We start from the raw sequence: 18,964 nt of genomic DNA, 5'->3' as shown, positions 1-18,964 counted from the left end.
AAGTATAGTACATTTATACTTAAAAACAGAACACTTGCTACAATAAACTTCCAGAGAGTAACCAGACAAATTATTTTACTGCTTTTCAGTATGTACTGCAGGATAACAAACAATACGTTTAATCTAGACAGGAAATTACCAACATGAACCACAACTCAGTAAAGTCAAAGTACTAAACTGGCTGAAATCCAAGTAATTTGGGCTAAATGGGTTGTATGCAGCTCTGGCTATGTGTCAGTTATTGTATATATATTTTTTAGTTGCATGCTCCAAATCTAGGCTTTCTGTTGTTCTCCACACACTAAAAGCTTGTGTGCCCCCAAGGCAGCCGTATTAAGAAATATTTCTATATTCTTCATTTAGTGTTCTGCTCAATTGGAGGCTCACATTTATATCAGAAATATTTTACTGCTATGCATCACAACTAAGGAAGAGAAATATGTCAGTTTCAGATTCCAGTCTCTTCAGTTCTCCATATTTCCACATCAGTCTGTGATCTTTTGTAAAGTCCCCATGAAAATTCATTACCATTTTAGTGTGAACTGCTCCTGATATTTTTCTTAATGTATAGTTTTGCAAAGCAATTCTTACTAATCTAATGCAAACATTTTGTATGCTGTTTTCACTAATATATGCATTTTAATGCACATTTTACCCCAATAAATGCACTTCTGTACACGTTACTTGCATTGTAAAATTCATGGAAGTGCAAATTTTGAAGTATGGCTGTGTTCCAGTTGGCATAATGTTACCTCCCAAAGCTGGTGAAATGATTCCCAGGCCAATGAAGGGTTTCTGGTCTTACCTCCGCTTGGGAATTCATTGGCAGCACTGAGGTGTCGTTCTCTGTATTCCCAGCAGGGGCATTACTTGGTGAACTGGGACCTGAAACTGGTGAACTGCTACTGACTGATGATTCTGGGGGTGGAAAGAAGAAATAAAAATAAGTACACATAGTATTTCGGAAATATCAGCTACAGCAAACTACTACTACTTCCTGCTCTTCCTCTCAAAGGAATATAATATAAGGGTGGCATATAAGACAACTAAGTTCTATTTGCAATGTATTTTTTTATTCACTCTCAGAATCAATTCCATGATTCTTCCAATAGACAAAGGGCACAATTTATAACTCGGGCAATTCTACCCCCTCTCACTGCTGCCTCAGACATAGCAAGTTACTCAGCGGCAGGAAAATACTGAAAGGGAGTTACTAATGAGTAAAGGAAAAGGAAGTACCTTTGGCTGCATTCTCTGCTGCCTCTGTGAGAGATCAGCATGACAGAGATACTGGACACTCAAAGGTCATAATAACATGTCATCAATTCATGAGGCCTACTGCCATTCCTAGGCTGTTTGGATAAACCCCTGGAGGACTTCAGTTGTGAACCAGCCTTTATATGAGTAACTAATAAAAAACAATACCTCATTGGTAGTGCATCTCTGTCAGTAAACTCTGGGGGAAAGCATGAAGCTTAAAACATCTTAACGTGGCGTTTTCATGGTTATATCTTATTTTGTTTTGATGCAGTACATTTCTGCATGCTTTCTAAAGAATAAAGGGCAGTTTTCACTAATATATCACACAATTGTTTAAAGATGTGAGGTCCTTATTGCAGCTGAGGAAAACAACAGTTGCTGAACTTAGATCCATGTGGTCAGTCAGTAAAAATATCACCCTTACTATCAATTTTAATGCAAACTTTATACTGAAAAGCAAGTAAAAAGACCAGCTCATTTTCTACTAATTTATTATTGCCCATTTTATCTCTCTCTCTTTCATGCCTATTCCTAACACTTTAGGGGTAGTGCAGCCCCCCCCCTTAAAAAACCCACAACATTTGTACCTTCAGTTGTAGTACATCTGTGAAATTTACACATTTTAAAATCATATTACAGTGAACCCCAGCATTTCATACAAAGGAAGGATTTTTTTAAAAAAAAACTGATTTGAAAATTTTCTGAACTATACAAAGGATTAAATCCTTTGATTTAAAATAGTTCACTTCCCCTCATCAAACTCAACAACCCTGACTGTGTATCTTATGGGATGTAGTGTTAATTTTTCCAGAGGAATAAAGAACAAAGATGACCACTGTTTATTTTGTCCATCTGTCTGAGATGTCACACATTTCAGTTAACACTAGAACCTTTAGAAAAAAAACCTTTAGAAAAGAACACAGAGCTCAAAAAACAATAACAACTATAAACTGGTGATAACTACTGAAAGATTGTTGGCCATTTTCCTAATAAAAGGATGCTTCCTTCTACCACCTAGTTTTGTGCAAACACTGATTTTGCAAAAAAAGAAGAAAAAGATTTTCATTAACATCAGAAGAATTGAATACATAGAGTTCTCCTCAGCATCAGCTTTAAGATATGTATCATTTGGACTGACTTTTGTAAATTATCGGCATCATCTGATTTAATTTACACAACATAGGGCAAAGAGTAAAGGTAGCCATGGTAGCCTGGAAGAAAAATCTGAAAGTCCTTATTAGGGCAATATCTTTGTGGGGTCCACCAAAACGTAAATAGTACGCAAGGTTTTGAGTTCCCCAGAACCCTTTACCAGGCTAGATGTTTAAACTTACCAGATGCAGACATGGCTGGTTTGACAAACACCCAAAACCATTTTTTTGCCAGGAGTGGCCAGTGTGGTGGTGTGAAACTGCTCTTCCAACAACAGTGTCATTGTGGCTTCCTGGGACAGTGAGGGAAGAGAAAAGGGCAGTGGCCTCACCCCTGCACCATCCCAGGAAGTAGATCCATGGCCCATCACACCAACCGCTCCCTCTACAAGTTTCAACATATAGCCTGATGAAGAGTTCTGGTGAACTCAAAAGCTTGCACACTACTCTGTGGCACTTTGGTTGTCTCAGTAAAGATATTACTCTAGTATGGACTTGATAAACATGCTCATTTATAAGGATGATATTTCTCCCCAAATGCGAACAGGATCTCTCCGGTTCAGTCTTTCATTACCTGTCACCTCAAACAATCTTTTCTTGAAGGAGCAGACAACGGTTCCATCCTTTCTCCTGAGTAAAGGGCTGCTTCTCCTTTCCGTCACCTTTTGTTTTAATCTGGAGCGAACTTTTAAGTTGGGCTCAGAGGCTGGGAATGGAGACAACAAAATACATCTTTATGATACAGAAAGCTAGAGGTCAGGAAGTGGGAATAAATAGTTTTTCTCCCTCTTAAATCATAAGCAAGTAGGCAAGTCAACAGCACAGTAGGATATCAGTTATAAATAGTTTTTATTCATAAGCATGTTTTACTCTCCAACTTTTTTTTAACTGTATTCACCTTCACAACATCCTGTAAGGCAGAGCAATATTATTTAATGGATAGAGTCTTGGGCTTGACTAGAGGCCAGGTACTAAATTGATGTCAGAGGTCACATATGAACAAAAAGAAAGGGGGGGGGTCAAACTCCAAGATGCTAAATAATGATTTATTTTCAAAATGCCTGATGCATTTCAAGTAATAGCCCTTCATCAGACACAGTGCTATATGCCAGCTAACATCATGAGAGATTCCTGTAATCTCAAAGCAGCTTCTCATCTTACAAAATGCTAACAAGATGTTTATTATTTTAAATCCTAGGTAGCCCTGCACTTGTCCTACATACTGCTCCTGGTGTTTCCGTAAGCACCATTCCAGGGTTGTAAGGCAGGGATGGGCAGCCTGTGCCCCTCCAGCTGTTGCTGAACTCCCACCAGCTCTAGCCAGTATGCCCCATGGTTGGGGAAGATGGGAGTCCAGCAACATCTGGAGGGCACAGGTTCTCCATCCCTGCTCTAAGGGGAAAGCTAATGGGTAAATAGGGGGTCTACAATAATTTCTCTTGATGTGTTTTTCTTTGGGCTAAAGCATTTGCAAGATAGAGATCTGGCTCTCATTTCTGGTCCCAGGTAACTGGAGTTTACAGTGGTACCTCAGGTTAGGTACTTAATTCGTTCCGGAGGTTTGTTCTTAACCTGAAACTGTTCTTAACCTGAGGTACCACTTTAGCTAATGGGGCCTCCTGCTGCTGCCTGAAGCAAAGTTCTTAACCCGAGGTACTATTTCTGGGTTAGCAGAGTCTGTAACCTGAAGCATATGTAACTTGAAGCATATGTAACCTGAAGCATATGTAACCTGAGCTACCACTGTAATCCTCCCCCAACATAACCATTTCCCTGACACATTGCATATCCCTGCCCACCATTACCCCCTGCTATTAACTGTGTAGATGGGGGAGAAGAGGAAAAGGCAATTGGTGGTGGCTACTGGCAATGATGGCTACGCTGTGCCTCCACAGTCAGGGGCAGTGTGGTTCTGAATACCAATTGCTAGAGACAGCAGAAGGGGAGAGGGCTCTCCTGCTTGCGTCCTGCTCGCAGGCTTCCCAGAGGCATCTGGTTGGCCACTGTGGAAAGGGGATCCAGGACTCAGTGGCTATTGGCCTGATCCAGTAAGCTCTTCTTATGTTCTTAAATACAATGTGAGTACTTTTCTTCCACCCTCCCATGGTTAATGCTAACTTCAGGGAGGATTTCAATTGAAGAAACAGCAAGGGAGTTGTTAACCGGGACAAGAGACCAGTGCCAACTCTCTTCCCCACAGCTCCTTGTAAGGACAGAAAACAATATTGGCAGTCTGATCAGACATCTCCCACATAACACCTAGTTCATCACCTTTCAACAGAAATGACCTGTTAAAAGTGCTTCATTTCACCAGTGACTTTAAAGCAGTTCTGTTTTTAATGTTTTCAAAACAAATACCTGCTCCCTAAGAAAACCTGCCCTATCAGCATGCAAAAGCACTGCACTATCACCAAGTTGTTTTTCTCTCTTTCAACCTATAATCCCACCTGACAATAATTACAATTTGCAGTGAAGTCATCTCTGGCTTCGACTCAATTTACTTGTAGGGTTATATTCTATTTATAGGTCTCCATGTTCCTGCTGAAGTTTTCCATATTGGTGCCTGAATGATGGGATGTACTCTTCAGGGCCCAAAGAAAAAGCTCCTCACCATTTCACTAGGGAGAAGTCCCACTTGCCTCTGAATGTGTTTTCATGCCCAGCTGCTTTGATTGCCTTTCTATTTTTAACCACCTCCCCATCGCACTCTGCATTTCAATCAATAGCATAAACACAAGACCGCCTTTCTGTGGAGGACTGAATTTATGCTCCAGTGGAAAAGATAAACTACTTCCATTAAAGATGAAGCATCGTGATTTAAATGAAAACGATTTCACAACAGGGGTAGAAATCAGATGCCTACCTCACCCCTTGCTGGAAGAAAGGAAAGAAATTAAAAACTTTACCAAACAGCTAGAATAGGAGTAAGCAACATGGTGCCCCCACCCACAGATGTTTTTAGACTGTAATCCTCACCATTAGCCATGTTGGCTGGGGATAATGAAAGTCCAGAACATCTGGAGGACTGAATGTTGCCTACCCCTATCCTGAATATGTTCTCAATATACCTAGGACAACTGGACTAGAATGTAGCATGACTGTTTCAAACAGTACCTTGGTTTTTGTTTATTTATTGAATGCCTATCTTGCAGGGAGGCAGACAACAAATGATTATTTATATATATATATATATCCCTTTAAAACAATTCCAGTACAGAGGCAGACTGGGAAGAATCTCAATTTAAAATGCTTGTTGAAATGAGGAAGGTCATCAACAGATGCTGAAAAGACAACAGAAATAGCTCATGTCTAATATGCAACGGGAGGTGCCACAATGCTAAGCACCAATTCCTATGCTGTGTGGAATGGACCTCCCAATAAGATGGCATCTGCAGGTGGCCCTCAACTGCACAGTGATTGGGTATAGAAGGGGTGAGATAAACTTTCAAGTATCCTGCTTCAAATCTGTATTGGGCTTCATACATCAAAACCATCACCTTGAACCTATCCATGACCTTGATTTGGGGAGGAGGGCATCTGCAGCATGGAGAAACTGACAGTAAGGTAAAGGTAAAGGGACCCCTGTCCGTTAGGTCCAGTCGCAGATGACTCTGGGGTTGCTGTGCTCATCTTGCTTTACTGGCCGAGGGAGCCGGCGTACAGCTTCCGGGTCATGTGGCCAGCATGAACCAGAACAGCACATGGAAACGCCGTTTACCTTCCCGCCGGAGCGGCACCTATTTATCTACTTGCACTTTGACATGCTTTCGAACTGCTAGGTTGGCAGGAGCTGGGACCGAACAACGGGAGCTCACCCCATTGCAGGGATTCGAACCGCCGACCTTCTGATTGGCAAGCCCTAGGCTCTGTGGTTTAGACCACATCGCCACCCGTGTCCCTTTAGAAACTGACAATAGAGGCCCAGAAATATCTTTGTCACCAATTTTGTCCTCTCCATTGTCTGGTATGTGTAAAAGGCTGGGAGACTGAAGCAGGGATTTCTCTTATTTGTGCTGGGAAATGCTTTATAAAGATTAGATTCTGACAGATAACAGACTATCATTCTCAAAAGATCCCAGCAACAAAACAGTTCTTTGTATCACTATGATTTGCTTGAATTGCAGATCATTACTTAATGAACCTCATCAGGAAGCATGAGAAGGTATACTATTTAATTGGTGTACAAAAAAGAATCTTGCAAACTGTAGTTAATTAAGGGTGTGGAGAATTTTAGCTCTATGAGGGAGAAACTACAACTCCCTGGATTCTTTGAGGGTACAGATTGTGCTCTGAATATATCTAGTCATAGTGAGCAAGTCCTTTATCTCCAGGCCATACGCTCATATTTAAGAAACTAGAGTTTTGGAAAACAACCTTTTGTCATTACTTAAAATGATATTATAAATGAAACATTTAGCCTGTAGGCTGTACTTAAAAAATAGGATCATAAAGGTCCAAATTACTAAATTTGGCCATGGCGCTTTTTATTGTGAGATGCCCCAATTTCTCAATGATACCATAATTTGTGACAATATATTTAAGAAAGGTGATATGAGTACTTTGTGGTACATCCAGAGAGGGAGGGGGGAAAACCACAACTGCTGTACAAAATAAAAATAAAAGTTGCCTGTTGTTGTTTATTTTGTTTGGAAAGTGCAACACTGTTATCTGCATAATGAGACCCATTATGGCATAATGAGGCTAGGCTCAAATGCCCACTCAGCCATGAAGCTTCTCTGGTGACCCTGGGTCAGGACAGCACAACCTACCTCACAAGGTTAACAGGCTAAATTGAGGGAGGTATGTTGTCTTTGGCTCCTTGTAGATAAAGGTGGGGCATAAGTGTGTTAAATATAAGAAAGGCTGTGGGGGAAAGGAAAAATGCTACCTCTTCATAGTACCTGAGGATTTGCCTCACTAAGAAAGTTGATTAAAATAAGCTCACGTTAAGATTTGGTCCTTTCTATCTGGAGTTATAACAACAGCAAAACTTAATTAGCTTCATACACAATGTAAAACCTTCCATCTGGTAGAGTAATTTAGCAGAATTAATTGTATACCACCATAAGTCAATGAGACACTGAGGAAAACCATTGAAATGCTATTTCCTTTCCTTTGGAAGGGAATTATGTACAATTTCGGCATGATTTGCATTGCTAACAGTGAAATCCAACTGGGAGGAATCACTCTCATTTATATTACTTTCCCATGAGAAAATCAAGAGAGAACTATAAAGCTTGTGCTGTTATTCATAAATAGCTCTGAAATACTTAGAGCTTTCGGCTTTAGCCAAGACATGCTACTTGGCAGCAAGAACCTCTAATCACAGGTCTGATCACATATCCAATGTTAAGTGTGCTTCTTTGTAACTTCAAATGCATCTTTGTTCAATAACCTAATCTGTTTTAGAGGTCTTGACTACTACGGCCACAACTATGAAGTCCTAGGGCTTCCTGCACTCTCAGTATGGTGGGAGTTCTTATTGTAGAGTGGGAATGCTCCTTCATGGGCCAGTTTGTATAAGTAAAATGAGATTCTCCTGGTTCTCATGTAGCTTTATGGAGATTTGGGGTTGCACAGTTCACTAGTCCTGAATCTACCTTTCTTTTTGCAGATCTGTCATAGTGGTTCATCAGAACCTCAAATTATGCAATTTCCTGAAAGGAGGAGGAAGTTGATCATTTCCCCACCTGACCCAGTGAAGAGTAATTATCAAGCTGCATGCTGGCCTCACATTGGAGGAATCACTATTGTTCACTAATGCTAGTAGTATCATGAGGAAGTAACTGAAGAACCTACAACAGCCTCTCCCAACCTGGTTCTTTCCAGAGGTTTTGGACTACAACCCCCATCAGCCTGAGCCGTCATGGCCAATGGTCAGGAATTATGGGAATTGTAGTTGAAAACCTTTGGAGGGCATAAGGCTGTGGAAGGCTGCCTTGCAACATGTGGGAATATGTGCTACCAATGGGTGCAGTTTGATCAGCAGAACAGGAATGGGGAAAAAATGCAGAACAAGTATGTATTCCACATGCCAAAAATATGTAAAGTTGTTTGAGTTTCCAAAAAAAGAGAGACTAATTATTAGAAACTGCCTGGGAAGAAGAAAGCTAAGGCAAATGTATAAATCTGATTCTCAACTCTGCAATATTTCACCAGGCACTTGAGAAGAGAGTTCAATATTTTCAGAAAATGCCTTCTAATTATGACCGCCACTATTCCAACCATATAAAAATCAATCTCAAGTTACACTTTGTTTCTAAACAATCAGTACTTTCGGCATTTTATACAATGGGAATTTGTCATTTTATACAATGGGAATGCTACCTATGATGTAAGCGAGCTTTGTACTGTACAGACTGAGAGCCAGTTCTGATATAACGCTAAGTACTTTTTATCTGTGGGAGATGTTAGCAATACAATTATATCCTTTCTGGATTCCAGTGCCCATTTTGAACTCCAACCACATACACCAAGTGTGGGGAAGCTTTAGCCCTCCAGATTTTGCTGAACTACAACTCCCATCACCCCGGCCATTGGTCATGTTTACTGGACCTGGACCTGTAGCTGACCCCTACATCTGGTCCCCAAGTATCTTTCTTAGCCTCAAAACCATATTCAGATGGGTACCCTTGATTCACTTGATACACTCAGCCCAACCAGAAGCACTCCTGTATGTGCTCTAGAGTAGTTCTGAAACAGGCCTAGTCAGCATAATTAGTTGCAGCAGCAGCTGCTGCTGTGCTATGGAGCTGTCCTCCTGGCACTGGCTTTGCTTGCCTGGACATGACTGGGACAGAGAGCAAGGGGTTGGTTAGGTAAGGACTGTGCACACACATCAGCAGAGCCAACTCTGCTCCCAACAGTATGTCTAGCTCTCCTCCCCACTCCATCTCCATCTCCATCATCTCCATCTGAGTAAGTGGTAGTTATGTTGGGGCTGGGAAAGCTCTGCCCCACTATACAATCCACTAACTATTTGTCTCCCTACCTAACTCCCTCTTCTTCTCATAAACAGAGCAATACTTTTTACTGTGATTGCATACGCAGGCCAGACTGAGTCAAAATATTGCTAACCTACCCATCCCATCTCCTCTCTTACAGTTTGTGTGATAATATATATATATATTCAGCTGTAGAAAGCAACTGGATGGAGTCCTTAACCAGACTTCCTAAATAATCAGCTTTTTTCAATCCAAATATACAGCTGTGAACTCAGAACCACACAGTTTGACAGTTGTGTGTTAATGTTTAATTTAACAGTTGTGATAGGTAAGAATCCCTGTCCCCCCCCCTCCCGCCCCAAGCCTACAGACAAAACAAAAGCTAATGCCTATGAAGCAGCAGCCTCAAAATTAGATTAAAACATCACACGGTCAGCATCAACAAACCTGCTGGCTAAGAACGAGTATCTCTGACCATTCATAGCCCAAGAACAGGGAAAGGAGGGAGAGGAAAGACCACTTCTTGTGACAAAGGTCAAACATTTGCGGGCAAAGAACCTGTCTATACATATGAGTGGTTCATGGGACAGCTTTGTCTGGTATGGTCCCAGGAGGATGTCGTAGGCTCCAGAATGTCCCTTTTGCCTAAGGGATGGCCCCATAGCCATCCTGATCAGTTTAGGGTCATTTCACTCGTGTCATCCTGGTTCCTGTTGCTTTTTCCTCTAAAACTGTTAGGCAATCATTGGGAGCTTTGTGAATATGTAGCTGAGGGCAGAAATTAGGACCACTTCAATTAGGGGCCCCACGTTGCTTACTTAAACAGGATACATACAATACACGAACCAATTCTTAAGAGATGCAGTAAAACAAAATGGGAATTTTCCTAACACATAGCTCACTGTACTGATGTTCTGCCTATGCTTTCTTTTTTTAGTTTGAAAACCTGTCACATAAACAGAAGAACAGAAGTGACCAAAAATGAGATCAGCTCATTATTCATCTGTGTATGTCATATGTTGTGTTTCAAAAAGAGCCTCGTAGTTGTGCATTTTCTCTATAGCTGACGTATGGCGTGCCCAAATATTTGGAATAATGTATAGAAAACATCTGGCTTTAATTATATTGTAGCCCTCTTATGCAGACAATGAGAATTGAATTAAGGAATATTTATAAACCCCCACAGAGATGTAAAAGTATTAACAGCTGCACCAGAACAATACTGTTAAAATGTTTGAAAATGTTTGGCCTTACCAATCAACAATTTTACACCTCATAAATATCAATAATGCTTTTTTAAAAAGAGAAATACATTTTTTTAAAAGGGTGGAGGGGGCAATTTAAATGTTCAAACTGTAGTATAATCCAGGCAGGAATAATATGTTTATATATTATGTTGAGACTGGAGAAAAGATAATTGAAATAGCATTCTTCGGGCTGAACCCCTTCATTTTTATATACGTAATCAGCATTTTAGTGTCAATTTCTCCTAATAAACACATTCTTTTATGTATATTGAATAATAAACACATTTCACAAACAATATTCTCAAAAAAAAGCATTTTTGTATGTTTTCCCCAATATACGTGTTTTGCGCACCTCTCCCCTCCCCACAAATATGCATTTTTGTATAAACTGTTTGTTTGATGAACTGCATTGCAAAATTCATAGAAGTGTGAATTTTGAAATATTTCTGCATTTGGGGCAGGGTAGTGACAAAATCAGGGCTGCACAGGCACACTAGTGGAATTGGCTCTGCCCTTGTGTATACACAACCCCGACCCCCTTGCTCCACCCCAACCATATCCAGGAAGCTGCATACTCCACCACACCAGCTACCAAAATACTGGATATGTAGGTTACGTCCAGTGCAGAACTGCTACTTTTGCCCCATTTTTCTTCATTGCTAGACCAAAAAGAAAAAGGGAAAAAAAGATGACAGATCAGAAAGTCTTGCTCAGGGGTAGGCAACCTAAGGCCCGGGGGCAGGATGCGGCCCAATCGTCTTCTCAATCTGGCCCACGGATGGTCTGGGAATCAGCGTGTTTTTACATGAGTAGAATGTGTGCTTTTATTTAAAATGCATCTCTGGGTTATTTGTGGGGCATAGGAATTCGTTCATTTTTTTCTTCAAAATATAGTCCAGCCCACCACATGGTCTGAGGGACGGTGGACCGGCCCATGGCTGAAAAAGTTTGCTGACCCCTGGTCTTGCTAATCTCTTCTATGCATTTGAAACACAAGCAACAACTGCCTTTGAGCATTTAGTGTGAGTAATTCATACCATGCACGCACAATATTGAAGCACATGGTTGCAATACTTAAATTTATGAACAGAAGAACATTTATGGGGCAATGGAGCTCACCTTGGGTTGCACCTGGACATTACAAGCTTTTTTGAGCTACTCATTCAAAGTTTATCAGCCCTCCTAATGCAAATATGCAACAGAATACAAACATGAAATTAGTGGTATGCAATATTTTCATTAGAAGGTGGTTTAAATTTTAGCTTTGTCAGTGAATATATCCCAGATAACTTTGATATTGGATGTTCCTTTACGTTCACATTGTATCCAAAGGTCAAATTAAGCTTCGTATTGGTTAAAAAATGTTTGACGCAGAACCGAGCTGGAATTTAAGGTAAGTTTATTATACTCACCGGTTTTTCGAAGCGGGAAATCATCCCTGGCCTCTTGTGCTCCTGGTAACGTGTATTTGTAGGAAGGGGACGTTCCACTAAGGGGAGGAGAACTTTGATCCAAAGAGGTATGGTGGGCAGCCCTACAGAAGACACAGATGGTCAATGCAATGTCTGACGTTATGTGAATTAACAATTTATACATGCAAGTTACAGAAAATGTTAAAGCTATAGATGCAGCTTGATTCTTCCAAGTGTGCAAAAAGCCTATGGGGCACACATAGTTATGGGGCACACGTAGCTAAGGGGCACACACAGTAAGTTATGGACTACTCAGACTTCACAATCATTTTTCTCTGGGTAATTCATAAAATGCACACAAGAGAAGTGTCATGGCAGTGCAGATAAAATTTGCCACTGGACTAGTCATTTCAATATCATTAATAGGGACTGACTCATGTATGCTGCATGCATATATCAAGATTTTCACCTGGCACCTTCATTACGTATATTTGGGCACCGTGCAAAAACATCTCTCTCTCAAAAACATCAGCAAAAACAAGACCTTCGGCTGATTAACATTAAATGTGTTTGTTGGAGTGGCATAGTGGTTTGTTTTGTTTTTCTTGTTGTTCTTATTATATATTTCATATTCTCATTTTATGTTGTGAACTGCCCTGTGATCTTCAAATGAAGGGTTGTATACAAATTTATTTATTTATTTAAAAATAAAGTATTGTTTTCCTTTAGTCTAGGGACAAAACAAATTCTTACGAAGAAAAAAAAGTCCGGGTCCCCTATTTGGTGTGAAATATCTGCTTATGAGAAACCTCTTTTTGACAACTGAGCATCAAATAAAAAATAATAAAACTTACTGACATTCTCTATGTACCAAACCTGATGCCCTACTTAGTAAAAATGTTGGTTCCCTCGGCTTGAAGTGAGATGAGTTGCCTTTGACTAGACTTAACCATCCAGGGTTTTTACCTTTACCTACTTAGTATCCCACCAATCTAACTCAAATTTTTCTTTAAGTGAAAAAGGCAGTGAAGACATTTTAGAGTCAAGGAGCAGCCTAATTTATTCTGGTCTTCAGTCAAAGATTAATCAAGAAACTCATTTATAGTTGAAATGAGAACCATTTTTCCCCAAATTCTATTCCATTTATCCTATTAAGGTGTAGAATAAAACACCCGTTTTCATTTTTCTCAAGAATCTGCACAAGAATATCAATCTGAATGCCTTGCTTGGCATTTTGAACAACAACAAAAAATCATCTGACTATTGTAATGAACTATTCAGAAAAATGGCATAAGCTGAAAGCAAATTCAAAGCCTCAAGATTGCTCAAGGATATCTGAGCAAAAATAGTGAATCTCAGGCCTGTTGATGGGAACAAGTGGTAAATTGTGTAATTTGATCCTGAATGTGGTCATTTTGGTTAAACACAGCTGTTTACATTGGTTACAAAACTAAAGAGTGTTGGCATATGTGAAATTCAATAGGGAAATATGTCTCCCTATTGCTTTTATCAAGCCCTATTCTATACTAATGATACTTCCACAAATTAAATACTTCTAATAAGCTAAAAGGGGAGGGGGCCCTTTAGGCTGTCACTATTTTGTGGGAAGTACAGTATTCAATCACAAACCAGAAATTTAGTTTTGTCCAATCCAAGTGGACTAGAGCACTCTGTTGCCCTACTGCAACAAATCCACTTAAACAGACTTTTTGTGGTTGGGAATGTGATGGGAATATACAGTGGTACCTCAGGTTAAGTACTTAATTCGTTCCGGAGGTCCGTACTTAACCTGAAACTGTTCTTAACCTGAAGCACCACTTTAGCTAATGGGGCCTCCTGCTGCTGCCGCGCCGCCGGAGCACAATTTCTGTTCTCATCCTGAAGCAAAGTGCTTAACCTGAAGCACTATTTCTGGGTTAACAGAGTCTGTAACCTGAAGCGTATGTAACCTGAAGCGAATGTAACCCGAGGTACCACTGTACTCTGAAAAGTGTAGGAAGAATGAACATTTGATGGGGAAGAGAGGTAACACCTTGCAAGCAAATCAGGATGAATGCTAAGTAAACAAGGCATCTGGTGGATCTACATGTTAGGTTTTTATAAGTAAAGTCAATATCCAGCAGAGGTACATTAGCTCTTAGGATGCAAAGATGATGATATGCAGCAACTTTCTCAGTTTGCTATCATTTTGGAATCTGGAACTTTAAAACTTGCTTTTCCACTTTATGGGATGGGGAGGGTTTAAGATAGCAGAAGGCTAAACATACGTGTACCAGAGCTTGGGGTGCCGGCTAACGGAATGGTTCTTCCCATTGGCTGGAGAGTCTTTCGTTGCAGATTTGCTCAATAAAAACTCTTGAAGTTTCTGCTTCACTTCTGTACTGGCCACTGCTCCTAAAAGAAATAGGTTTGTTTCCCATGTTTCTAATTGTATAGAGTGTCCAGAATTCATTAAAAAAACCAAAACAGATGCACATACAAAAGCAACAGTTTTGCTAGAAAAAAATGTAAATATGAGTGTCAGACAATAGTTGTATCAAATAATGCCTTTCCCCTGATTTCCTTTCTTTAGAGAAGATGTCAAATACTGCAGTCATTAGAGAAAAATGAGAGCCTGGGTACTTAAAAAAATATTATGGATAGTTTTTGAAAGCACAGTATAAACTAGGGGGACACACTCTGAAACGTGTGTCATTGTGATCACTGAAGTAATACAGGTCTCTGAGAACCTTGTTTCAAAACTTTGAACACGGCATTATGCTACTGCTAAATTTATATAATTTCCCTTATAAGCTAAAAGCATATTTAAAGAATGTCACAACATTCTCTATTTTGATAAATATTAGTACACACTTTATTATCAATGAGAAATTCCAGGGGGATAATGAATACATTTGGTGTTTATAAATTGTTACCCCATGTAAATAATATTTTTGAAGCACTGAAACAGCTTAGTTTTCACTCCCATTCCATTTGCAAGGGGAATTATATGTATCTGCCTCCCCCTAGTGAGTATCACATTCCAGTAATGCCGTTTCTTTTTTTGAATTTATTTGCCTAGAAGCCACAGTAATAGAAGACTGTCAATTAAAATCATCGTGCCCTATCTATCTACATTTCCATACAAATATTAGCAATGCAATTAATAGGGATGATTTTGGATTTTAATGGAACACACAATGCGGGCAGTTCCAAACTGTTGCTATTTTTGGGTGGGATTCAATCAAATTGTGGCAAATTTAGGTTGCACATTTATAATTGTTTGAGAGGTCCTGCACAACAAACCCACGAGAGATTAGACTTTTAGAATTAAGAAACATGATGGAAAAATGCACTGGGAAGTATGGAATAACACTTGCTTTGGCATAACATCCTCTAGCTTCCCCACAAACAAATTGGAATGAATGCTCATTAATTAGCCAGCATTGTCTAATCTCCCTGCAAACAAATCATGATAAACGCTGAATAAACAAATCACTTGGAAGTGCCCTGGAACTGAACGGAATTATATTGCCAGACCATATTTTTATATATGTAGTCATTTACTGGAGGGGCAGTGGTGGTGGAGGAAGCAGTAGTGAGCAAGCCAATAGAAGTTAGATAGCGTTTTTCAACCGGACCTTGGCTGAACAGATCTTACTTTCGCGGCTTCTTTCTTTGCTTCTGAGTGGAGGAAGCTGCTCCCTGTGGTGCCTTTCCAGTTCCTGTTCTTGCCTTTGTTGCTCCAGTTTCTGCTCTTTCTCAATGAGTTCTTGCTGTTGCTTGATGGCTAAGAGTTCCTGTTGTAACTTGCAAAGAAGACATAGTCATAAGAAAGTATAGTCTTAAGGCCGGAGGTGGTCATGCCCAGCCACCACCCCACTTGCAGTCCATGGTCCTACAGCAAACAAAATCATCTGTGCATTAGTCCCTTTGAAAGCTACAGGAATTACTTTCTCCGGGACTAACTTGTCCCACTGATTTCAAGTGAATTCATAGTTGGATTGTATCTGTGCTGACTCAGAAGCACTCAGCCAATTTCACCAGGACTTACTCCCAAGTAAATCAAGAATACACTTGATGGCAGTATATATCATTGTTAAGCGAGCACTCCTAAATGTGGTGGTGGTTCCTGATGGCCTGGGTGGAAGGTGGTGGTGGTGAGCAGATTATTTATTCTTGCTGTACCAACTCTCAGGCTGGTGCAGTAGAGGGTCTTCACTGGGCCCCTTGCTAGGAAATGGTCTGACGTTGGATCCAGTGGATCTGCCATCAGTCCTGCTCTGCTGCACACCCACCATATCCCATTTCAGGGCCATATGACAGCTACCATTAATGGGAGATACTGCCAGCAGTAGTGTGTGCCCCACCAAGCCTTCGGTGAGCTCAGCAGGAGCTCCCACAGCTGCAGAACCCACCAAACTGCAGTGGAGTCATCTCTGCTGAATCTTAACATCTGCCAGCATCACAGATTATGGGACATGATTGCTGCACCCCTTCAGCTGGATCAGGGCCAAAAGAAAAGTAATTTCCTTCTTTGCCTTCAGATTTCTTTTGCTCTTCCAGTCCAGTGTTCTGATTTTTCTCTTTTCCAGAAAAGTGCCATAAAATGTGACACAGCTCTATAATTATTGTTATCTTAATGTTTTAATCTCCATATAACCAATTTTTTTCTTTTGTAAGCACATTTTTTTGTGCTATTTTTGCACATTTGCCATCGTGACCAAAGGCTCTGGTTGCTCTTCTCACACACCAAGCAAAGAGCAATTATTTCATGCCCAACTAATCACAGCTCTGAAGCACCATGAGCTATAAGCATGAGAGGCAAAAGCCCATCTTGGACTTTCTTGCATTGCTTAAGCAAAAGCCCTTATTTAATTTTTCATTCTCTTCAGCAGAGCTAACTTAAAAAGGTCACATTAACTGTTTCCATTTTAACAGGCACAGAGTCAGTCCAAAGCTAACAAGCATTTTACAAAGAGACTCGCCAAAGCTAACATAATTAGGGGCTAAACACAACTGGATGCCTTTGGTGACTCTTCTGAAGATCTCACCTTTTCTCTTTTTTGGAGTTGTACCTTTTACAAATCTGGCCGAATTTCTGCATACAGATAGTACTGTGCAAAATATGGCCATGTGTCTTAAAGAAGGTCTTCTGTGCATACCTGTCTGAATCAATCTGTGACCCCATACATAAGCAAAGAGAAGGAAACAAGGCACTTCTAAAGCAGATTGATACAGCTCTCAATGTGTTCACTAATTGGCTGGAAAGTTTTCAGAACATTCCAATTAGGAATACTATGCATTTCTGCAAAATACATGAATTTCAGGTGGCTCCCTCTGTTGTGCACCCCTGCAAACATTTTTATAAACACAGTTGGGGGAAACCACATGCTAACAAATGTGTGTGTTCACCGCATGCGCCGCTCATATAGCTGAAGCTTCATTCTGCTGTATGGCATCCCAAGAGACAATGCCCTGAAGTCTATGAACACTTAGCTTGCTGTGGTGCAATCTGGGAAGAGAAGAAACATGTTGCTACCTTTATGTGTTCCTGGATCTGAGCTTGGTGCTGTCGCGTCAGGTTCTCGTGCTGCTTTTGAAATTCTGCTATAAGGAGCTGTTTCTGAATTTGCTGCTGCTGCTGGATCAGGAGCAGTTCCTGCTGTAGCTGCTTTTCACGTATCATTGGGTCCACCATGGGAACCATCATCCTGAGATCTGTCCGCAGGTCTAATGGCGTGATAGGTTCTAATCCCACAGGAACTTCTGACTTCACATCCACTGATATACAAGGGGGGTGGGGAAGAGAAAGGGTAGGGGGAGGGGAAAGATCAGATAGGAGTTTTATTAAATCATGATATTTGCCATTCACCAGCTATTGTCAGTCATACAGCCTGTTGAATGTTACCTTTTGGCAGCAACAGAAAGAGGACGTCAGCATTTATTTCCATGGCCAGCTTGGAGAGGGCAAGGGATGACTCACTGAGGATTTGTGAGCATCCTTTGTGAGCACTAACAAGGCATGGTCACAAATCACCAATGGTTTTAAGAAGAATATAGGTTGCTATTTAACATAGGAAGCTACTTATAGCAAGCTGGCCTTTAGTCCATCTGGCTCAATATTGTCCATTCTGAAAGTGATTCTGCAGAGTTTCAAGCAGGGGTCTTTCTCTGCCATGCCTGGTGATGAGAAGGATAGCATGAACCTTCTGCATGCACTGGACTACTGAGCCACAGATCCTTCCTGTGATGGTTGCTGCAAGGCGAACAGACAAGTGCTCAGCCACCCCAAGCGGTGACACATGCAGAGATGCAACAGGAATGATCTCCTACTCCATTTCTGAATGTGGAATGATTGAATGATTAATGATAACAATTGCAGAGATAGGGAAGAATTACCAGTCCCAGCCAGAGACTGACTAGAAGAAGGTAAGGCCAGAAAAGTAAATCATACAGAATAAATTTATAATAATAATAATAATAATAATAATAATAATAATAATAATAATAATAATTTTATTATTTGTCCCAGCCCATCTGATTGGGTTGCCCCAGCCAGTCTGGGTGGCTACAGGGGACATCCTTCTTGGTGGATAGGGATCTCTGTGGGCTCCTGGGTGCTTTTCATTCGCAGCTCAGTGCTTTGCTCATGCTTTGCACACCAAACATCCCAGCTTCAAGCCCTGGGAGGCTGAAACTGCTCCTATCAGTGTTGACAAGACTCATCAATGGCCTGAGTCTAGATAAGGCAGCTTGCTATGTTTTTATGGGGTGTTCTCTCGCAGCACTGTTTGGGATTGCTGCTGTAATACTCCTTGGCACCTCTGGAGGCAATAATGAGAAGAGAAATGAGAAAACATTTACAAGGCATAAACCCATGCTTGTCAGGATTAATTCATTTCTGAATTTCAGAATTTGGTGCTGTATTTCCAGTGGCAGAGAAGGGATTTCTTGTCAGAATAAGAATT

The 18,964-nt window shown here is 40.6% G+C and overlaps 1 protein-coding gene across 10 annotated transcripts in view; it reads right to left on the bottom strand.

Annotated features, from left to right (window-relative positions):
• The window catches only part of HDAC9 (histone deacetylase 9), a 472,213-nt gene that overhangs the window by 202,168 nt on the left and 251,081 nt on the right, over positions 1 to 18,964 (bottom strand). For all 10 annotated transcript variants that reach the window (XM_053359136.1, XM_053359133.1, XM_053359143.1 and 7 more), the window contains 6 exons: positions 17,536 to 17,777; positions 15,655 to 15,802; positions 14,282 to 14,408; positions 12,015 to 12,136; positions 2,986 to 3,117; positions 806 to 918 (listed from right to left, as the gene is read on the bottom strand). In XM_053359136.1, the coding sequence (XP_053215111.1) occupies positions 806 to 918; positions 2,986 to 3,117; positions 12,015 to 12,136; positions 14,282 to 14,408; positions 15,655 to 15,802; positions 17,536 to 17,777 (884 nt within the window). The remainder of the gene's footprint in view (positions 1 to 805; positions 919 to 2,985; positions 3,118 to 12,014; positions 12,137 to 14,281; positions 14,409 to 15,654; positions 15,803 to 17,535; positions 17,778 to 18,964) is intronic.

The sequence above is a fragment of the Podarcis raffonei genome, chromosome 12, assembly GCF_027172205.1.
Source record: "Podarcis raffonei isolate rPodRaf1 chromosome 12, rPodRaf1.pri, whole genome shotgun sequence".
NCBI lineage: Eukaryota > Metazoa > Chordata > Lepidosauria > Squamata > Lacertidae > Podarcis > Podarcis raffonei.
The sequence above is the reverse complement of the archived record's forward strand: the minus strand, read 5'-3'. Positions and strand labels throughout refer to the sequence as shown.